Source organism: Pseudopodoces humilis, chromosome 1 (assembly GCF_049639895.1).
Source record: "Pseudopodoces humilis isolate 2021_Gansu_Grassland_sample_001 chromosome 1, ASM4963989v1, whole genome shotgun sequence".
Lineage (NCBI taxonomy): Eukaryota > Metazoa > Chordata > Aves > Passeriformes > Paridae > Pseudopodoces > Pseudopodoces humilis.
Genome location: NC_142200.1, coordinates 50,004,928 through 50,029,189, shown reverse-complemented (window position 1 = coordinate 50,029,189; position 24,262 = coordinate 50,004,928). Strand labels below are relative to the sequence as shown.

The window sequence follows — 24,262 nt, the reverse complement described above, 5'->3', positions numbered from 1 at the left end:
ATTCACTGCGACTGATGCATTTTCTTGTAATCTCTCAGTGCTGAGTGCAAACACCCATTATTAAAAGTTTGTATTTTACCAATGCCTACTTCAGTAACTTTTTTTTTTTTTTAATATTTTAATGAAAGTTTGAGATTGCAGACTTAAGTCAGCATTGGTGTTCTGGAGTGGAAAGCAATATAGGCAACCTATTAGGAATCATAAACTAGCTTAAGTACTTCCCATCTTTATTTCACATTCTGCCACTCTTTCATTATCTCAAGTGAATCACTTAACCTGCACAGGTCAATTAGATTGTCTGCAAATTATGCAGGACACCACACAGCCTCCTGGTTGTTATGAGGTGATACTTGTTTCTGGAAAAAAAAAAACATCTGACATTCTTGGATGAATATGAGTGTAAATTTTATTATTGCCAGCTAATGAGAAATTAGTTTATGAGGGCCATGCTATGTGCTGTTTGCAGTTTTCTTCCATGATAAATGATTCTCCCAAATAGTCATCAGTGATCAATGCCACTTTTCTCAGTCCTTACCCTGTTTTTCATATTTACAAGCTTACATTACTATGCCAGGAGACAGGCACAAAACAAGGACAGTAACTATCAGTTCACACAGAACTGAAACAGAAATGTACACACAGCAGCCACAAACGTGCCATATAGTGTTCATTTTGTTCTGAAAAGTAAAACAAATAGCATTTTTTTTAGTCGTGGTTACTATGTCCTTAATTAATTTTCCTGCTTCTTGAAAAGCAGAAACAAGCTCTGTAAGGAGCACCGAGTCCAAATACTTAGCTTACAATGCACTATTATTTATCTGACAGATACGTTGAAACCAAGCCCATTTAAGCTGTTCATACGTGTTTTACTATTTCATTATTACTACCAGAAGTGGCACAGAAAGACTGTTTACTACAAAGTAATAAGCAATATTTGGCAGTAGCAGGCATAAAAGATAGCGAGGTCATCAGCTTTTAAGTAAGGGAATGTAAGGAAATACACTTTGATTGGTTGATTCACAGGAAACAGCTTGTTACTAACACCTTCTTCTGGGCTTTTTCCCCCCCTTGCTTTAATTAAAACAGGAATAAACTATTTTTCAGTTTTGCTAAACAAACAGAAAAAAAATCACACTGACAGAAGAAAGAAAAGGTCCTTTCTCAGGAGCCATTTCTTAAATGTATAACCTTCAATAACCTTTAGCTTCTCCGGGTACAAAATTTTATTCAAGTCAAATGCAATTGTTTTTTTAAATGGGCAAAAACTGTCTGAATTATTATGGATACCCAATCCCTTCTGCATCAGCCAGACATGCAGAAGCATTTCAAGGCCTACCTGTGTAGCCAAAATTGCTCTTTAAGCCCTACAGAACCATACCACTACTGAAAGCAATTCACACATTTATACTGTGCCTTCTGTTTCTGTCCTATGAGGCTGCACAATAAACCAAGGTATGAATACACAGATGCTTTCTCTGTTGTTGGGGTGTGTTTTTTTACAGCAGGAGATGTGTGATACAGTGGTGTCAGACCCCCAAAGGCACTACTGGGCCCTCCTGTCCCATCCCATACCCTTGGTTTAGCTCAGTCCCAGGCCATCAGTCCCCGCCCCAGCAATGCTGGAGATGTGCCTGTCTGAAGCTCTGTCTCTGGATCCTCCACCTCTGGCTCCTGGACCTGGCACTTCCACTAGCATGGAATCATTACTCCTGTTACTGCTGCCTGCATTTACATGCTGTGGAACCGTGCCCCATGTGTAAGGGCACAGCCAGTGCCAGCCCTTGCTGCTCCCCAACAGAGGAAGGAAGGTGTTGTTCAAGGTAATACAACCATGTGTGAAACTAACCCCTAAAAACTAGGCTTCATCTAAGCCATAGGAAATAATTATAATGTATTTCCTCTCCAGTTGTACAGACCTTAGGAAAAAAGTGAAATCCTAAGCAATACTGATATTTAACAAATCCTGTCTGCTATGTGAGATAGCACTTGCTGAAACAAAGAGCTATTGCTTCAGGTCTTCTGCAAAAGCACTTACAGCAAAGCTAAACATTTCCACCACATTTTAATGTTTGTAGCATAACAGATAGAGGCATTTCATTAATTTCAGTGAGAAAACTTAGGCAAGAAATCTATCCCTATCCTGATAATACTGATCCTTCAAAAAAAAAAAAAAAAATCATGGCACTCACAGATCCCATGCTAATCCTAGACCAGGAAAACTAACAGGGATGATCCAATAGGGTCTACCTCCAACACAGATAGTAACAGCAGTATGACCTACCTATCACATTTCTTTCCAAGGATGATCTTAAAGTACAGGAAAATAGGAGGTGAGTGCTTAGCATAATCATAAAAGGCTTCTAAAAGCAGGAGCTATTCCACTCCATTTCAAAATGAAGAAATCTAGATTAATTTGACATAACCCAGAAAGGCCTCATTTCAACTTTATATTCCTTTAGTAGAAAAAGAAACTACTGGAAAATACCCAAAATAACTGCTCTGAGAGTTTTAGTATGCATTAGACTTGAATGAATGTTAAGATACAGTCTTCCAACATCTTATTGGGTATTTCATTTTTGAAACATCCCCTGCCTTCCACAATCTGTTCCAGCAGCTGCCAATTTTACTGACCACAGAGCACAATCTACAGACTTGCCCGCTTAGACCACAACATGATCTTTGCTTACAGCACACATTCTTCTGACTCCCACTGCTAGACAACATTTATTAATTGGATGGTGTCTTGAACCAGACTTCAAGGATGACCGCTGACAGACAGTACCTACCACAAGACCACAAAATAAGTATGTACTTTTCCTATTTTCTTACTTTCTAACCACCTTTTTCCAGATGTATGTTGTATTTGCTCTTTCCCCCCCGATGATCTTACTCAATATGCGTACTCCCTTGTCTTCCTCCTGACCTAATTTCCTACACTTAAAAACAGTTGTCAGTTTCCTGCATCCTTAAAGAACAAAGTGTTGCTTTACAGTATGATGTAGCTAATGAAAAAAGACTACAACTCCAAGAAGAACCTACCTTCGAGCACTAAGTTTGAGCAACATTTCGTCTCTTGTCTCTATTGAGAAATACGGCAAAATACAGAGAAGAACTGCAGGAACCTCAACTGTGGCAATACCAGGCTGGATCTGATGTCAGCCTATTCCAGCACCTGGCATCTTGCCTGTGCCCAAAACAAAAGAATCTTTGGGGAGACGGTGGCTACTAACCCTAAAGCAGGGTGGTCTGAGACAATCTAGAAGCCATGTTAGTCTTTTCCTGTCCTCCAGAAGTAAAAAAAAAAATATATATATTAAGAGTTGTATAGAGGCAGAAAAGCTAACACTCGAGCCATATGGACCACACAACTTTAATGCCTTGAGTTCTTCCCTTTAGCTATATGTGTGGTACCCTTTAACAACTGTTCTATATTTAGCACACCAATATTTAAATAATATGCTATTTCATTATACAATTGTTAGTACAAAAGTAGTTAATTTATTGTTTTAAAGGCTGGGTTTGTTTTACTTGGGGGGGAGGTAGTTCATGGCTTTTTGGTTGGTTGTTTTTTTTAAAAGAAACCTAGTATTCTACTCTCACTGGCCAGAAGTAATACATATGTTTGAAAAGTGCAGAATATTAAGACATGTAGCATCTTCCATTGTAAAGAAACAAAAACCAACCAAACAATCATTCTCCCAAAGGAACTTAAATAAAATTAGAAGTGTATTCTCATTTGAGACTCAAAGTTAAAATACAAACTATGTGGAATTGTATAGCAAAAATACATTTCTGTAATGTAACAGAGTTATAAATACAATCTCCCAAGTTAACACAACTATACAGAACAAGCTACTCTGTCTTTGTTATTCCTGAAAAAGGATGTGAAGGAAGAGGGATGTGCAGTAAGAGGAAAAAAGAGGAAAGAATGACAAAGAAAAATCATTTTGTCATATACTCTACATAAAAGTTTATCATTATTTAGAATAACAAACAACTTATGCTCCCAAAAGTACAGTGCAGCAAAATTTAGTTGTGAGCATTTGGATATAGCTAGCCTAGCATAAGAAAATAAGGTTCAGAAGAAGTCCATGGCAGTAATGGACAAGATAACTGGAATTCTGCTTAAGCCCTCATTGGACATAATGTTGGTTTCTTTAGTCATTACTAACAATTAACATCCTATCTAAATTTTAAGCATGCTATCCTCATAACTCCTACAAGGAAGTGTTGTCTTATTATAATAAACATTTATATTTTAAAAAAAAATTGAAATTTACTTAGAAATTCCATTTCTAATGACAAGGTATGTCTCTTGTAAAAGACCACATGAATATTCAAGGCAAAATACTTTTTGACACCGTAACAAAGAATGTACTGAACAAAGAAAAACAGTCACTAAAGTTTTAATTACCGTGCTATAATTAACATGTCATGTATAGCAAACTATAGAATTGTAGACAACAAATATCAGATGAGGGCAAAACTTGGTGCTATCTGCTATTTGCACTTAATCAGCAACCAAAAAAACCTGCAGGTTTATCAGTTTCTAAAGACATGCTTTTTCACAATTTAATCTTGACATGGAAAGAGGCATGAAGCTTTGCATTAGGTATTGAAGTATTGAGGAATGCCTTGGAAAAAAGCAGCCTAATATTTTTTATCTTGAATATAAGTAATGCACCTGTGCATGCAGAAGCCAAGCAAAACCTTCATGTGTTCATTTCAAAGCAAAGACAACTACCTTGCTCAGAATATCCTGTGGCTCAGCAGATGTATTGAAAATCAACATGGTTATACTCAGTTGCTAGTCAGCCCTTCTGGAGTCAAAACACACACAGCCATAAATATTAATGTGTGTGCTTTTCTAGACCTATCTTCAAGTGTTCCATCAAATTTTCTTCAAATGAGGAAGAACATAAAGGAGCACATTTTAATAGGCAGAGCAAAGCAAAGCTCGGGGAACTATTAGGTAAAAAAGGATATCCCAGAATTCTTTAGGGAATTTAGCAGTCTGTGCTTCCCTAGACTCTGCATCATTGGTATGTTTAAATGCAGTAAACCAACAAAGCTTTTGCTAGGAAATGAATCTGTGAAAAATAACAATGCTTAGAAAAAACACCAAGAGTGAGAGGTGGCAGAGAAATTTGGCACACAATAAACAAACATGGCAGCTGATATAAAATGTAAAGTCTGTGTGTGGCTAGAGAATTCAGCACAATTTAGAGAGGCAGTATGAAGATTTTCTGAATACAGAAGTCTCATACACATACTGAGATTAAAACAGAAGGATGACAGAATAACATTCTTGTAAATAAATACATTCTTCCAGAAAATGAGAATGGCACATGAACTGTACAGAATAGAACAAGAAAAAGAATCTTGAATTAAGAAAACTCCAGAATCTCAAAGTAACAAAAGTGATAAGTGTTTTGGCTATTAAAGTTTGCTTCTGTTACAAAGATCTCTCACTTAAAAACCATAGTACAAAAATTAGAGCCTCTGCTGGGCTTCAGCCTTACCACAGTACTGAAAAATTCTTAAAAGGCAAAATAAAAGAAATTCACACCATCATAAAAGCAGCTTACCTATTAACACACAATATAGTGGCCTCAGGTCACATGATTTCAGATGCTTTTCTTTTCAATAAGAAGACTAACCAGTGAAAGAAATTAGGCAAGCTGAGATTATACCAAAGGATTTTCTATATTCTTTATGCTATATTACGTAGCAAAGGTTTTATTTGACAAATACAAAGAATAAATAGCAACATCACTGCATTACACATTTTTATTTCCATATTACAGGTGACAAAGTAGCATTAGTAGCTTTTCCAAAGGAGTATTTTCATTTGAATGACAGCAATATGGGTTAATAAAAGATCTCAGAGGAGCTCTTTTCAGGAACTTTAAAGGCAAATTCATTGGAAACAAACCCATAAAACTTTTTATTTCTGCTAAGATAGTTTCACATGTGCTTTGCTAAATATCTTTCAGTATCTCACAAAAACTGTAGATTTCAGATTCCAGGAATAAAACATTTTGATGATGATTTCTTTATGAACCCCTTGCTGTTGAGTCTGAACATCACTGCAGTTTAGCAAAACTGACCACCATTTCTCTCTAAAGGAGACTAACTTGGTAGAAAAGGATGCATTTAGTCTGAACCACAGTACTACAAAAAATGTCAGCTCAGAGCTGGAGACATTTCCAATAAATTTAGGCTTGAAGAGGCGATAAGAATGATGAAACTGAAGGGGAAGCTGGACAACGTTAATTAACATAGATGTGTACCTTTAGAAACATACTGAAATCCTCCTGGCGCTGTGTAGTGGCGAAGACTACACGTAATATAAATCTATTTTGTACATGTAGAAATAATAATTGATTTTATTTACGAAAGGTCTAGATTCCAATGGATTTTTCTTTTTTTTTTTCAATTTAACTTTGCTTCTTTACAGACTAGCACAGAAATTAAAATTACCTGTTTTAATGCTTTATTTTAACTTAAATATACAACTGGATGTAGACACACTAAAACATGGGTAATTTAAATTCAAGAGGCACTATAATATATCCTGGCAAAATATAGCTTTTAGTTGCTGTACCTAAAATAATAATTAAATTCTTACTAATTATACAATTGTTATTACTGCTATACTAAAAACCAGGGAAAAGATCTGCCATGCACTCATAAAGCTGCATCCATTTTGCAAGCCAAGTAAGTAAAGTGCCGGAATTGAAATTCCTCCAAACAACTTTCTGCCATCACAAATGTGCCTCACACTAAAATTAAACATGGCAAGAACACCCTAGCACACGTAACACCTAAATGTGATTGCTGAAAGATGTAACACATCTTTTTATACATGGTATATCAATTTATTCCACTGTAAAATTTCAAGCTACAGGCTGCCTTAAATTTCACACAGCAAATTGTACACTCATGAAGGGAACTTGATGCTGTTGCTGATCAAGTCTGCTCCAGAACACGATAACTTCTTTGTTTCTGACACATAATCATTTCTATTGCTGCTACACAGTGAGCTTCTAAAACACGGGTAACATCTTCACCTTGTACTGTCTGACGTTTTTTAGATTAATCAGTTCCCAGAGAAACTAGATCAAGAGCAGGTGCACGCTATCCAACTGATCTCCCCAGAACAGGACCCTCATCAATTATCATCCTGGATGTTCCAAAGGTGTTTCATTTAATAGTGGCTGCTTAATAAGGAAACCTCATAAGGAAATGCCAAGAAAAGCAGCAAGTTTTACATCCCTTTTCTCAAGTCCCATGCTAGCTTCTACAGAAGCACCCTTCCTTATTTGGGAAACAGACAAGCCAAGAATCCTCCTCTGAAAGCCTGCCCTCTCTTTCAGTTCTTTCTTGGGATACAAGTTGTAAGAAATCATGACATCACCTTTTTATGCAGCCCTTTCTTCAGGTGTGAGAACCACTGCGTGTGTGCTGTCTGCCACTCAAACAGTGACTGCCTCTGATTCCTACTAACTGAAAACTGCTAACATTTTAGACATTAAAGACTGGACCAGGGACCTACTTCTCTTCACCTTCTGTTTTCCTCCCAGAGCCCTCTCAAATGCCTGACAAATGTAACTTTCTCTTCTATGGATTCATTTCTACAACATCCCATGTGCAGAAAGAGGGCTACTGACCAACTCAGGTTCTCATCATTTCCTCGCACCTTTATGATATGTATGAATGTAAAAAAGCTTCAGAAAGAAGCATCTCTTAACTCCTTTGAGCAGTGGTCTTATCACACAGACCTGGCATAAAAGAAATTTGCCTCCAGAAAATTTCCATTCCCTTCCTTTCTTTTGTAGCTCTCAACATATAAGTAAGGGAATACATTAAGGATCATCCCATTGATCTGTTTCTCATGTAACTGCAGGAGAGAGACATGCTGGGAAGAACAACACCTGACTCCCGAGTTCAGGATGGTGCCACAGTGCCCAGCTGCACAAGCATCAGGCACTGGGAGAACTCTCCTGCACTACACTGGGACTCACATGGTGCTCCAGCAGAAACCAGAATGACTCAAGAGTTGACTGTGACATCTAGAACAGGTAAAGGCTGTAAGAGAATGGGGGAATAAGGAACTCAAATTTGGCAGAAGGATGTTCCTCTCCTATAAATCATGTGGAAAAATGAAATAGTAAAAATTTAAATAAGAAATATTTGAACTTAATGCAAAATCACAGTATACGGAGGTACTGGTGAGAAAAGTACATCTGTGGATTCCATGTTCTAACATGAATACATGTGTATTGAAAAGTGTTTTTCAAATTTGTTACACGTGAGAAACCCAGAACTGTGATCAATTGCTTGCAATTATCACAAATATTTGATGTTATTAGCTGCTGCAACATTATGACTTGGATAATTACCTGCACCTGCTTTCTCATTAAATGACTGTGAACATCATTACATTTTCAATGAGGTCCAGACAGCTTCTTTTTTTTCCTTCGTGCCACTGAAAAGCAGTTGATTGGAAATGTGACTTCTAGAGAAAGCATTATGTCAGCTGGTGAGGGAAATAAGTACAATGCTTTAACACTGAGAAAAAAAAGTACTGAGCACTTTAATTCCATTCATGAAGTTCATGTAATTGCTTCTTCCCTGACTCTGAGTTCTGCAAATGACTATAAAGGATTAAGACTTTGTCTGAAATTCTGCGAAACCAAATTGTTTCAGATACCAGAAGACTTACATACAGAAGAAAAACCAATCCATCCATTCTGCTTCTGCACTAACCTACCTCTGCTGCCACATTTCCCACATGACAAAGTCCCACATGACTTTCCTCAACTTGGGAGTAGAAGTCCAAAGAGTGTAGACATCTGGGAGCACTTGAAGCCACATTCAGCACTTAATGACCTCTGCCTCAAATCAGTGACCTTTTGGCCCCTCCTATTATAGTCACAAATTAGATCTGCTAACAACATACTATCAGTCTCAATGCCTGCCACCAAATTAAGTCCTGTCAAAGGCTATGAAAAATCTCCCATAAATCTAACTGAAACAATAAATTCCTCTAAAATTCCTGAAAAAAAAAAATACCTAAAATTTGTAACATTTACTTTCCTAAAGAGTAGTCATGGAGTCCATCTTCAGCTCCTCCCTGTCATTTTCACATTTATGCCTATGACTATGATCTTGTCATATAGAAGAACTGTCTTAAAAGACAAACTACTAACTTGGGTAGGAACTGACTTAGGCCCTGAAATGGAGGCAGTCACGTTCCACACATTAAAGCCTGCAGATGCAAGGAAAGGTTTTGATCCACTCTTTATTAGTTTCTAAAGGGCAGGATGGATGAGAAGAAATCTAATGGGATAAGCATGAGACTGAAAGAAAAGCCCTGAAGACTGCAAGAAATTAAGAGGCTTTTTTTTTTTTTCCAGTAGATTAATTACTAAATAAGAAAAAGCTTATTTAGGAATACTCTGATTATTTCCTTTCTCTTGATCTTGCAATGCAGTGAGTGCAGCTCCTAGAGGAGCATCTTAAGACTTGCTGTTTATTCTTGGGCTTTTTACTGGCCACAGCTTTGCTTGAACTGGTATTTTCCTTCTTCAACAGAAGAAAACAGCCAGGCAAACAAGCATGGAAATTGTATTGGTACTTAATACAAGTCTGCTAAAACTGGAGCAGAAACTGCAGTGGTTTCAGTAAGACACCCATGGCAGGGAGCAGTAACATGCCTTCAGCACGGAGTGAGTCCCTAGGGAACCCTACACTAAAGCATGTGCTGCTTGCTTTATATTACCAGAGTCTCAAACACCTAGATTAAAGCATCCTGAGGTTCACTGGGCATATCCCAGGAAGGAGAATTTACATTCTTATGTGGTCTTTTTCAAACCAAGAGCCCTTACCAGAGGTAGCTTCATTCCTCTTTTCCAGACAATATTCCACTTGAAAAATGCTAGTTCACTACAAGGTATTGTAAAAAGGTATTTTTTTTTTACCAGCTTTACAACATGAAGCACTTTGTCTCTCTCCTATTTGGAGTCTCTAACTTCCTGTCTCCTGTTGGAATACTCCTACCGTATCTGAATGAACTCATCATGAGTCCAGGAACGGAAAACAAATACACAAACAAACCCCGTTGTTCAGAATACTTCTATTTTAAATTTAGCAGGGAAATCTGAAACTAGATTCTGATGCACTTAACCAGCAGGACAGTGTCTGGCACTATGGGTGGAAGACGGGGAGGGAGACCGAATTTCTGATGTGTAACAAAAAAGAACTTTCTTATCTCAAACATTTTTGTTGTAAAGATATCCATTTCAAACCCAGTTCCAGTGTCTAACTTATGATGTCAGCTGCTTCTCAGCATATATGGTGGTAGATGTCAGATATAAGCTCAGCAGGAAACATGCAATCACAGCAAGATAAATGAATTAGGTTAGAGGACTTGCTTAGCACGTGGTACATGGTGATACACAGAATTATCCTCAGCAGTCAACTTTATCTTCCAGGTGGCTTTGAGAATACTCTGGTTTAATCAGAAGTGACTTCTCAGATCTTTCATGCAGCTTCTGCCTGTCGTCTACAGAAGAGGAAAGTTCCTCAAACATTAAAAAAGTGCTATAATTTACTGTATCATTATACTTCAGTCAAACATCTTGAACAAATCCTTATCAGCTACCGCTGCTTCTAATACAGTGTCTCCCACTTTCATGACTTGGAGCATGTTCTGCAATTTTGCACTCAAATATGTGATGGCTGATGGAATGCATAAGAAAACAAGAAAATTGATGTCCTGAAGTTACAGTTATGAACACTATAGAAAGCATGTTACTTCAAATGAAAATCTGCAAATCAGTCATCTACGTTAGGTATTATTACTTCATAAACGACACTGTTCATATTCAAAATCATTTGTTCTCAAATGTGCAAACCAAGAGTCACATATGAGAACATCTACAACAAAGGGCTAAGTAAACCCTTAGCACTAAACTTCTGAAAGCTCTTAGGCATGCAGAAAAAATATACTATAATAATTTGTCTAATTCAACCACTAAGCAACCTAGGAACACTGTCCATCAGTGATTCAGAAAGAGGGATTCTGATGCTGATTAATCTTCTACTACCCTTTGCAAGAATGATAGATGCTCAATATTTGTAACAAATTTGTGAATTTGTGCCAGTTGCTCAAATCTCTAAGTCAGGTCAGAAGTTACAAAAATGGCCATAAGATCCATACAGCAAGCAACACCTCAGACATAGCTGGTGGCATCACTCTTGCTGTTGAACAGACCTGTTAAGAACACCACTCAGGAAGTTTTTAGGTGTGTTTTTATAACAGGCAACCCCTCCAGTGCTGGCACCGTAGCCATGGCAGCACAGAGCTGCCGTGGCTCCCTGCTCAGGTGGTTTGCTCTGTCTGACCTCCATGTTGCTCCGTATTAGCAGCAACTGGTGTTAACTTACTGGAGTTAATTGGAAGCTGGAGCTGCTTGCCAAAAGGCATGTCCTTAATGGCTGCAGCTATTACCTGGGTGTGCAATAAAATGCTAAACATGCTACTGTTCCAGGTCTAGAAAATTCTATGAAAAAATTTAACTTTAACACAGTGAGCAAGCTGCGACTCCCACACCTTGACAGTGTATACACATATTATATATATATACATATATGTAATATATTATCCCTAGGTAGCATTCAAATGAATTAAAAATGCAGCTGTTGAAACTAATATGGGGGAAACAGGATTGAGTAAGAAATTTATTTAATTCTTTTCAATATGAATGCAAACAGAAGAAAAGTATCCCTGCTAGCATACGACAAAAATGCAATGCAGTGCTAAAATGTGCCTAATGATAAAGTACAAAATCAAAGAACGATAATTTTACATGGTAAAATATTGCAGTTGGCTTGAACTCCCACTTGCCGACTGATCACTTTATCTGTCTTTTAAAATGGATCACAACTCTTCTATGCACAATTAAACAACAATGTATATTTTTCACACAACTACTTCACATTCTATAATACTAAATACTCCTCTGAATCACTGCCTTGTTTACAGAATATATAGAACAGAATATCTGCTAGCTCTGCATGTCTGGTTCAAAAGGCCATTTTAAACAATAATATAAACATTATAAGCATTTTCTGCAGACACTGCATAGGCATTAAGCAACACTACGTATTCAGAATACAAATAAGCATAGTAGGCCTTTCAAAATATCACATATAGCCATGAAGATCATGTATTATCACCTCAAATAGCACAAACAGAATTCTCATACTGGCTTTAACCAGCACTGCAGAAACACAGAAAGTTTCATTGCAGGAAACATCCTTTCAACACAGTGAATGGCAGCCTGTGAAGATTCAATTTATATTTGGGGCTGAACTGTTTTTAAAAGAATGAAAGGCTGATGCCAGTGACTTGGTGCAAATGCAGTGACATCCCCTCAGAGGTATCAAACCAACCACTGCATCGAATAAAAATTATACTACTGTCCTTCAAAAATCAACTGGAACTGTGAAACACCATAGAAAGATTTTACACGACTGAACACAATGTTACATAAAAAAAATACAGGGACACGAACAGAAATAATATCCAGTAAATGACAAATACAGAAGACTCCTGACAATATTTCTATTTCTTACAGTAATCCATAAAATTCTAATTGCATCGCTGTCAGTGATGACTTACTGCAGCATTAGCTCAACTAACACAACGCACTCAAGTATCTCAAAAAAACTCAAAACAACCTCTTTCCACGGGACACAGTCCTTCAGGAATGTACTGCTCCAGTGATCCCACAGGCCACAGGTCCTGAGATAAAATTTTCCCCTGTGTGGACTCCTCTCCATGAGCTGCAGCTTTCCTCAGGAAATCACCTTTTCTTGGCGTGGGGTCACGCACAGGCAGCAGGACGATCTCCACCATGGACCCCATGGGCTGCAGGGGCACAGCTGCCTCACCATGGGCTGTGCCACAGGCTGCAAGGGAATCTCAGCTCCACTGCCTGAGGCACCTCCTGCTCCTCCTTCTGCACTGACCCTGGTGTCTGCTGGGCTTTCTCTCATATTTTCTCATTTCCCTCTCTTGACAGCTGCTGCCCAGTGGCTTTTACCCTTTCCTAAATACTCCATCCCAGAGGTGCAGTGGGAGCTCAGCTGTACCCAGTGGTGTGTCCAACACAGGGCATCCCCGACCTCTTCTCCCAGAGGCCACTCCTACAGCCCACACCTTGCCAATAGAGTAATCTACTGTTTGGGCACATTCTTCTGAAGACATTTTTATTGGACTACAACTAGAGCGCTTACAGTTAGCTGTAATTGTAAATCTGTGTTATATAAACACATTAATATCAAACTGCTGTAACTGTTCCATAGGATAATACAAGATGGCAATGATAATGACTAAGTGTTTCTTAGTCATTCTTCTTAAATGTTTCTGTAATTAAAGTTGTGAACACTATTTTAAACACACTTTCTTGGAACAGAAAGACAAGGAGAAGACAGGCTGAGAAATGGGAAGATCTGTTCTTCCGAACAGCATTTACTCCATCTGACTCACAAGGCACTTGAAAAAGAAGAGCAATGGCTTAACAACATTCATTTAATTCATATGAATATATATAGAAATTCATATATGTCCTTACTTCTTGGATCTATTTAACACCATTTCAGATTAATACTGACTCATTACGGGCCGTGCTTATCTTTATCAAGGAAATTAGACCACTAGAACCCTACTACCTGTAGTGGTATCTTCCTATTTCTGTGCTATAGTAACAATCCTAAAGAGATTGAAGTCCACTGTAATGAACACTTCTGGATTTTTTTTTTTATTATTACCTTTAATACAGTTCAGTGATTTTCATCTAAAACAAGATCTCAAGTATTCACAAACATGTAAACTGTGTGTACATTAGAGCGTGTACACCACATATGCATGAATCTTAGATGACATTTCTTTTGTCCCACTGAAATAACATATCAAGCCAAAGCATTACTTATCTATCTGAAGTGCAGCTATGCTCTCAGCACTCTCATGTGGATTAAAAGAATTCAAATGCCATAACTTGTGTGCTTCCCCCTGACTGCCACCAAATTATACAAAATATTATTTATCGACATCAACTCACTCACTGGAGCATGTTGCCTGAAATTAGGAATGTTATGTGCATTAATTTTTTCTTCTGTCAAGGGAGTACAGAACTGAGAGTACTTGTTTCAGTCTAGTATTACAACATTGTTGCATAAAGCATTTTGCTTTCAAGCCAAGAATTCCCCACAAACCATTAATTTAAGATGTTCTATTCATTATCATCTGACATTATTTCTTCTTAAATATGTAGCTCAGAAACTGCTGACAAACTACTTGAAATAATTTTTTAAGTGTATCACATAACCCTCTGGCTAAGGCTAACTGAAAACTAATTAAAATCATTAAGATGATGATTTGAACAAGAACAGGAAAATGTGTCTAGATGAAATTATGAGGAAAAACTAGGTATCACTTGACTAAATCGTGCTGTTAGACACAGTGCTTCTCATTTGCAAAAAATGAGCATTTCTTTCCCTCTCAAAGGGGTTTTTGACCTTTTAAGGCACCAATGTCCTCAACCCTCCTCAGATGAACTCGTTCGTCTTCTGACCCAGTGCTCCAAAAGATATTTTTCTTCCTTTATGGGCAGAAATAAAACTCCCTAAACTGTAAATATAACTTTCTACCAAATTAAATAGATTTTTACTAGATCATCAGAACATTATTTCAGACTTCTGATAAAAAGGCAAGAAGGCAAATAAGAAACAAGTTGTATGACACCTGATAAATAAAATTATACATATAATTTTCCTTCTATAAACATGCCAGTCGCTAGTCTAGACTCCTCCCACTGAGAAAAAAAACCCCAAAAAATCTTCAAGCCCATGGTCATCAGAGAAGAGAACATAGATTTAAATCTCTTCTATCTGCCAAGAAGACTGAGCATCACATACCGACAATTGGTTTCACAAATCCAAGGGGGAAGAGTAATGAAGGAAATTTGGAACAGAAAGAAAATTCCAGCGGCGTGACTGAAAAAAAGAATGTAGCTCTCGTACCACTAGCCAAGATGGCTGATAAACTATGTCTGTTATCTCCAGCTTGAGCAACAGTATCAAGCACTAATGAAATAGTTCAGAAAATGGGTAGCAGTATATGCCAAGACTGGATGAAAGCCAGTTTAATAAGGAATTTGAAAGAACCTTCTTTATCTGGGTTGATGAACTCAATCTAGCATGATAATCCAAATGTCTGGACTCAGATAAACTGAACATCCATCTTGAAGCTGGGAGTCCTGCCTTTGCCAGAGGAAACAAAGCATAGAAGGTACTTCAGCCATGCACCTTAGATAAGATGTCATCCACAACTCAGGGCGACACTGGTAAATCTACAGTGAACACTGAAAGCCTTTTTTTTTTACAAGTGAATGTTATCTAAGATGGATTGTGCATTAGTACATTTATTGCACTAATGATGAGTGCATATGTTCAGGTTTTGTTTATACTGCTGCTTCTAAAGATTCACGTTGTCTATATTTCCCAATTTCCTTATTCAAAAATTAGGGAGGAACATTTTCTCGAGAACAACAACTTTTGAAAAGATTTTATATAAACACCTAAGTACACTATGGGTACTTAATTGTTCTTTAAAGACCTCATTGAAAGGATGTAAAACACTGGGACATTCATCTGCAAAGCTTTTAAGTGTTATGGATATATGTGTACTAAGTTATAAGAATAATTCAGAAGAAGTCCCACAATGCTACAAGCAATGATTTTATCTCATGGTCTCTTTGTTTTGCCTACTTTTAGGTGATAATAGCTGAAGGTCAGTTTATAAGCAACAAAGCAGATGCTGAGCTGAGCTCCAGGCAATCATAGGCCAGGAAACAGGTATCAGTACTTGGTGGAAATTCTTAACATGCCTAGCTAAAAACTAGAAAAAAGAGCAACTGGTATTTTTTAGGCTAGTGAATAGTTTAAAACCAGCAGCCAGACTTTACATATTTCTGTGGGTGAAGTACTAAGGTAACGACTATATTACTAGGGTGAGTTTGTAGTTCAGCATAATGCACAGTTTGCTGCTGTGGAACAAGATCCAACTCCGTGCAGTGCAAAAAATCCATTAAGTAATGGTATCACAACTATCTTTTAAAATCAATGAGCATAATATCATTGAGACACTTTGTTTTTGGATACCTTTGCTTTTTCACTCACCTCTTCTTCCCTCTCAGTCTCTTTATAACAGATTTTGATTATTATCTCTTTCAATGAAAATACCTAAGTCTATCTTCCTTTTCTGTCTTACTAAGTCCTGTCTGCCTGTTCCTGTTTCTAGTACTACTTCAGATTCAATTTCATGGCACCCTTCTGTTTTCTTTCGGCCTTCCCCAATAACACCAAGTTTCTATTCCTTCTTTCTAACCTTTATACTCTCCACATAAAAATCCCAAACCTTTGATTTGCAAATTATCCCTCACAGAAATCGCTTGGAAAATCTGAGCATTCCACTTAAACAGACTCAGATGAAGCAGCATTTTAAGAACAGTACTGCAAATAAATGCTGGACAAACACATAATCTAACATTGAAGAGAAACAAAGCAAAATAAAGACGAACCCGATGGCATCCCTTGACCCGAGGACGGCTTCATGGGTGCATTCACCTGATCCCAGTTGAGATCATCATCATCTGACTGACTGTAGCCACAGGAACTGAGAGGCTCATCAAAAGTGCAGCACCCTGTTAAAGAATCACACAGGTAAAAGTTAAGCCATGTACCCGATGGATTATGAATCTCCAATCCTAACAACTGCAACATCACTCAATGCAGGTTGTGTCTAAACATCTTTTAATACAAATTATTATCTATTTATTAATCTTCACTTTCTGAGAGGGCATAAAAGTTTCTTGTCATGAAAACAAAATCCTAAGGGAAAAAGAGCAGATTTAGAATTGCGGACAAATTTTCTCTTATGATCCAATCACCAGGTATAAAAAACAAAATAGCAAAATAAATAGCAGTAAAAATCAGAATATTAGAAGACTGCATTATTAAGATTCTTCAGGGAAAAAAATTATTCCATGCCTAAGGACCTACATTTTAGAAGAAAACTGAAAGGGTGGGAACATCAGCTTTCACTCCTGTATCTTGATTTCCAAGCAAGGAAAAAACCTACATGCTCCCAGGTATGCTGCACTGGGAACAGGCCATTTGTGGCACAACACAGCACATCTACCTCAAAATGTCAATCTATGCTCAGTCTCAGAACCTCTGAAAGAAAAAAAGTATTATTTCCTCTTTTTTTTTTTTTTTTTTCCCTCCTCACTCTCTTCTAAGTAAATTAGAACAGAATAACATCTTATAAAAGCTCACACTCCCTCCAGCTGGGGTAGGGAAAAAATTAATGTCCCAAATTCAGAAGAATGCAGTTTAACATTATCCACAAGAAAACAGAAAAGCTTTGCTTTTTTCCTGTGGAACAGAGGAAACTTCAGCTTTTTTACATTGCTATCATCTAACAGGAGGGTTACAAAATTCTGTTTTATTTGATGTTTCACTCCAGTGAAGAATGACATCTTTCCTGTTTCTGAAAATAAATAGAACTCTAGTCAGAGATATTTCTGTCCATATTAAAGGAAATTCTGCAGCTGTTCAAACAAAACTAAACTTTAGGGATATTCATCACATTTGCTATCTGTCCAAAGGCACAGTAGGTTTAGCCCTGCCAAGCTGCATTAAAATAGGAAACAGACAAAATCTAGCTTAAAAAATTACTTTTAAAATCTGAATTTTCCTAGAGCACTATAAATGACATTACAGAATACCATATTGTCCCATTTTCACTAGGATAGAACTGATTTCTACTTTTTGTCAAGTGTTGTGGTTTTAAGCCCTGGGAAGAAGACAAAATTCCATTGCACCTGACAAATACCACCTAACTGGAGTCCAGCCTTCCTAATAACTAGTCCAAGTGTATATCTGAGACTCATAGCAAGAACTCTGCAAGCATATAATCTTCAATAAAAATTATTCTTACATGCAATCACTAAGAAATTTAGTTTTTTCTTCTCTTAACAGTGAGAATATTACATTGGCTTTTACAGACATACTGTGTTTGCCCTGCCCTCTAATACAGGTCATCCTGTACTAGCCTCTGTTCTAAAATATCTTTCTATAGAAAGTGTCCAATATATCCAAGTATATGAGAGAAATGAGCACCTCTGGAAACTGCTTTTTTCTGTACAAATTTAAGTGCAAAGGATTCAATTAGATAATCCAACGGGAACAGAAAACCCATTAAAAAACTCGCAACTCCAAACTCCAACATTTTGCCTCAATGTTAACAAGAGATATAAACTCTCGCTCTCTCCTGAAGTCAAAAAAATCCAGAAATACATGAGATTTTTATAGAGTATATTAAATAACATCTGCAACATTTCCAGAGGGAAAGCTTAAAAATTTAGGCAGTCATTTACACATTTTTTTCTAGTACTTGAATTGCTTGCATAAATATTACTTTAAACTTCATAAAATACACCACAAGCTAAGTTTCAGACATACAAGCTGAACATCAACTTTAACAGATACATTTGTGCTTTTTTATATAAAATAAAAATAAAAAGGAAAGGCAGTTTCCTTGCCAAAGTACTGCTAATGATAATAGGACATAAATTTAAACACCAGGTTATGCAGTCTGCAATGTAGTCAAGCTTGGCAGAAAATACCGAATAGAAGTTGGCATAAATCAGCGTTTACAATTCCAACCAAGACCAACGAATATACGGAATAGCTCCCACACTTTATTACATCAAACATATCTCTAGTGACAAGACAAAATAGTATAGCTTTCTTCCTCAAATCCATAGGCCCAGCCAAGCATTGCAAAATATCCAATACTGGGAAAAAGGCAAGATTTGTGATTACAGATGGTTAATAAAGGCTTCTGCCATTCTCATGAATAAGGAAGATGTCAAAAACGTGGATAAATAGAATGACAGTTCTGTTTGTCTACCATTCTTCTCTCAACACAGGATCCTTTCTCACTGCTTGTTTCTCTTCATTTCTCTTGCAAGTCTGCAGCTAAATCACACTCCAAGTATTTCTTTTTTTTTCCATCCTTGCCATTTACATCCTTTGTTGTATTGCTATTACTGTAACTTCATCAAAATAGGTATCAAATATTCATGTATGCTACAGGAAGAGTTTTAAAGGAACTTCTGAACTCCTTCAATTCCCATAAGGCTTCCACCCACAAGTAATAAAGTTCAGCAAGTATCACTGCAAGTAATCAAGCTGTACAGTCACCTATCCAGAGCACTGACTGCCACACATTAGATCTTTAATAGCACAGGTGTCAAGCCATGTTTCTTTTGATGGCGAGACACTGAGGTTAAGATGAATACTAACAAAGGCTTCGCACAGCCATGACTTCTTGTAAAGTCTTGTGCAGATTAAAACAGCATACATGGCATGTATAGGTGTTGGAAATGAAGGCCAACTTGTAACACACAACATCTTAGTGGAACAAAACAAACACCGAAAAACCCGCTTAGCCAAACCAGCCAAGAAATAATCAATGTAAATTAATAGTCATTAACAATCCTAGTGGCTTATGACCAACTCCTGGAAGTTCTGCCTCTCACATTTGACCGTACTACAAGATGAAGTTCCTTAGAAATGGGTCATCAACCTTTGAGAAACCTGTACATTTGCCTCTCCTGAAGCCCTCCTGGCTGCCACTGCAGTGCTTCCTCTATTTTCCAGTCATGGTTCTCTTACTGTGCAAGGTTTTCAGCTCATTAAATGGACCCATGGTATCAACAAGGACTGGTAAAGTCTGAGCAATTATCAGGTCTTTAATGTCTCTCATCATCACACTGTTTTGAAACACGAGCCACTGCCAAGACAGGCTGCTGTTTATAATCAACCCGCTCACTTGAGAAATCTGCTCATTTTTTGCTACTAGAATTGATAATAATAATCAAAATACATATTGGCTGTTACACAGTTTAATCAAGCAAAGCAATTTCCCTGCCTGTTATACTGATATCACAGTTTGGATGGCCAAACCATATTTTAAAGAATGAACTCCTTGCTGACTGAAATATTTATAAGTAAAACAGAAGACATATATTCCATTAAGATTCTTTGGCTTGTGCTGCATTTTATAGATATTTTTGGATTCCTAAGGGGAACTGAATTTACAAATGCACAAAATGCAACACAGTCTATTACAGCCTATGGTTCTTTCAACTGCAATTATCCATTTAACCATCATGAACTCAGTTCAATGTAACTATGACATTGTCTGAGCGTAGTCCTTTTTGGATGCTTCAATTTTAGCTGTCTAAATTACTTTAGATCTTGAAAAATTTATGAGCTTAAACAAGGAATATAATTTAAGATGAAAGCAACCAATTAAAGTAACAGGGATAAAGAATACACTGTATTTCTCCTAATTTATTCCAACTATTTTGTGTTTTACAGACCCTTGACATCTGTTACGAAGCATTCTCAAAGAATACCTTAGCAAATAGTAGGATACTACAAATCCTTTAAGTGACAAAATGTAACGTAGAAAAAAGTTCCAATTACGCTGGACACTACTTTATTTCTGTTGATTTTGTATACTTCAGAGACCTCAGATGAGTATCTACCTTCCATCAAAAATCTGCTGCCAAGTGTACAAGTGCTAAAACTAGGAATTCTTATGTCAGTGCTAGCACTGGCAGGGAATATAAGTGCATACCAGAACTAACGCAATGTCCCTGCTTTGGGATAAAATAATTTTTTTTCTTTGCAGCAAAGCCCCATGGTTTCTGATCTGCCACAGTACCATGAATTCGCTGCAGAATATGTGAACCCAGAAGATAACTTTACTGAATCCCCTGTTTTCCTAGTATTCTTCTTTTTCTCATTTAAAAAGTATTCTGAATTCTGCTGTCTCTGTTATTTTCGGTTTCATACTGGAAATGGGGTTATGTCGATTAACTCTAAGTGCAATGTAGCTATACTTTGAAATAGAAATTAAAATGTTGATATCTGATCTGAAAGCTGGGATGCCTCGACCCCGTTTTATATCAGGAGTCTTGGATATTTCAGGGAAAGATACATCTCCTATTAGGCAATTTATCTTTCCTTTCTGTCTGTAACAAAAAAAGAAGTCTCTGCCCAAACCAACAACATAGCATTCTTCAGGCAACTGCATTCCCTCCTGAATGAACACGCCTGCATCCAAGAGCAATGGACCAAGTGCATCACTCAGACAACATACCAAGGCAAAAGAAAACTGAAATAACTGAAAATCCATGACAAACGGCAATTGTTAAGATTGTGAATGAGTCAGCTTATCCTCAAGGGTTACTGCTCAGGACAATCATCCTATCTAGACACTCTCACAACAATATAAAGTGATCTGAGAAACAGAGCATTAGGAAAATGGGATCCTGTGCCTCTAAGCTGACAAGCCATCCCATCAGAGAATAAACAATTTCTCCTTTGGGGGAAGATAAGGAGTCATAAAGAGGAGAATAAGCCATTCTCAATTATAAACTCACTATTAAAGAAAGCAACAGTGAGAATAAATGTATAATTTTTAACATTAAAAAAAAATTGAAGTGCTGCCTGTAAACCTGCACCACAGGTCTGGTCTGCTGTATAATTTCTACTATAGATGGGGTGATGACAGAAATTGCCTAGTTCAAAACCATTTGCTTCTCTGAAATCAATAAATGGTTGAGCCAATAAAGGTTCATGCAAACTAACTTCAGCTACGTAAATGGATTATTTAAAGAACTTACTAGAAACTGAACATAGTGGTCTGCTGGATTCTACTTAGTGTGCAGTTTCTTAGCAAAAAAAAGGCTCTACCTGCCCTTTCAAAGGGGTTGAAAGGGCTTATAAGACATGCTAGCTCAGAGATAGCCAGTAAAATAAACTCTTCTTTCGCTGTGTGCCTCTGAAGCACACACAGAAGTGCCACGTATCTGCAGAGACATACATGCACCAAAAATTCTCATGCAGGCTTTACAAGCGAGCTTTCAACAGTGGGTAGTCTGTTTTAAAACGGAACACTTATTTTCTCTCAAAATAGACCAAGGTTTGTCTTGTTCTTCCTACCGAAGGCAAGTGTTCAGAGCTCTAAAGTAATTCTGTCATCTGTATTACTGGTCAGGGAGCCTGAAAATCCATGCGCTGCATAAAGTTGATCTAATTTAAAACAGTATCTACATTTTGTCAAGTCTACATATGCATGGGGATGAGAAAGAAGAGCAAAAGGAAAGAGACTTGACAATTAGAGACCTTCTTTTGATTGTGGCTGTGCTCACAATGGGTTTTGAAAAAGGCAGAGGATAGAAGAATTGTCTGGAGAAATCTCAAGAGCCAGAGCAAAGATCATGAGGTAAAAGTTTTAGGAATTTAGGAACTAAGAAAGTCTGATATTAATTCTCCCTAAGGGAGAAAATAAGACAAAAATTATATAAAACTGTGCTGAGACTTGTGGAGAAAGTAGTACAAGAATGCTAGAGAATTCCAAATTTATGGACACAATTCCAGCAGTATCACATGACAACATACAAAAAAAACCCCATTTAGATAAACACTTAAAGCTTTTATTTAAGAGTCTTCAAAACCTCACCACATGATCATAAAACATTTACAGTTGTTCTCTCTTTTCTTCTTCCACTTACCTGACAGAAACTGAATCAACATGTATGTCACCAAAAGTGTTTCAGTTTTGGTGACACAGGATAATGTAGAAAAGTTGAATTTTATGGAAAGCGTATCTGTCAGTTCTAGCTTCCCCCAGAAAGCTGCCCACTCTTAGGTAAATAAAATGGTTTTTAACAATTGAATTTGCCTAATAGATACTGAGAATACTTCAAAATTTGGGTTCCTGGACTGAAAAGCCCTGAAGAAAGTTTCATCTCCATATGTGCATTTAGACTCCTGTGGAAAAAACAGAAAAAGAAACCACTCTCCAAAGCAAGACAATGAATAAAGGCTCTTAAAATAAAAATCATCTATCTTGTGTAAGCAAATACAATCCATGTATTTGTGTCATTTTTGTATCAGTGAATATTTATGAGGCCCATGGGAAAAAGAGTGCACATTAATATTCTATGAGCAAACTTATTTCTGGCATTATTTAATGGCAGGGTGTTCGATTTCACAATATTAGTGATAGCTTCTCTTAACGTATGGCATCAATTATACGGGCAAGTGCACATACATGCTTACACACACAAATTATAACCCTGCTGCAGTTGTCACTAGTTAGGACATCTACCAAGAGAAATACCTGAATTTTCAATCCTATAAGGAGTGTACAGGATTATGCAGAAATATACTATGGAGATCCTATTTTGAGAAGTACTATTAAAACCAGCATATTTGCAGAAGTCATCAAATTTTATGCTTTAGTTAAAGGGAGGATATCATGCTGGGTGTTAAAACTAACAGCTATTCTTCCAGTTTGACATGAGTTAATAGTAAGAGACATTTCTTGTATGCGTAACAGCTATGGATAAATTTTAGTGGCTGTTGGAGGGAGGGGGTTGGTGGGATTTTTTTTGTTTTCTTTTTTTTTTCCATGTGTATTGCTGTCCTTTTAAATTACTAATTTATGCTTAAATTGAATTCTAGATTAAGGAATTTACTTTACAAACGTATGTTAGGATAACTTTTGTACCAAAAAAAGCTCCATATGAGAAGTACTTTGCAAAGATTTTCCAAGAACAACAAGAAGTCCAATCTGTAACATCTTTTTAACCTACAGATGTACACACCATATTAAAAAAGATCATGCTGGGTATACCAGTTGCAAAAGGGAGACAGGTGATTTACGTTTTTATTGGAGCTGAATGAACATGATTAAATTCTGGACTTTGGTAAAAACCACTACAGAAATGAATTAACAAAAGGCAGATTTCCCATATGTTTTGCATCTTGTTTATCACAAATACATGACAAAAATGTGCTTCAAAATACAAAAAAATCTCTTACATAAACAGCCTGAAACATTTCAGTATAAAGCTTTGACCTACAAATAACAAAAGGAACCTTCTTCATATACTTAAAACAGAATTAAAAATTCAAATTATATTTTGGCAGTGGAAAAAGCCTACTGAGAAAAACAAAAAATGCAACTGCACACCTATTTCATACTGTTTATACCATAGGATTTTTTTATTTTTTTTTTTATAGTTACCACCCAGAAGTGCAC

At 37.0% G+C, this 24,262-nt stretch overlaps 1 protein-coding gene across 12 annotated transcripts in view; it reads right to left on the bottom strand.

The window, feature by feature from the left end:
* Positions 1-24,262, bottom strand: part of PTPRM (protein tyrosine phosphatase receptor type M) — a 442,950-nt gene that overhangs the window by 324,644 nt on the left and 94,044 nt on the right. For 11 of the 12 annotated variants that reach the window (XM_088050998.1, XM_088051003.1, XM_088051039.1 and 8 more), the window contains exon 2: positions 16,653-16,775. In XM_088050998.1, the coding sequence (XP_087907124.1) occupies positions 16,653-16,775 (123 nt within the window). Of the gene's footprint in view, positions 1-16,652; positions 16,776-24,262 lie in introns of those variants that run through there. The other variant, XM_088051052.1, reaches the window with a different exon arrangement.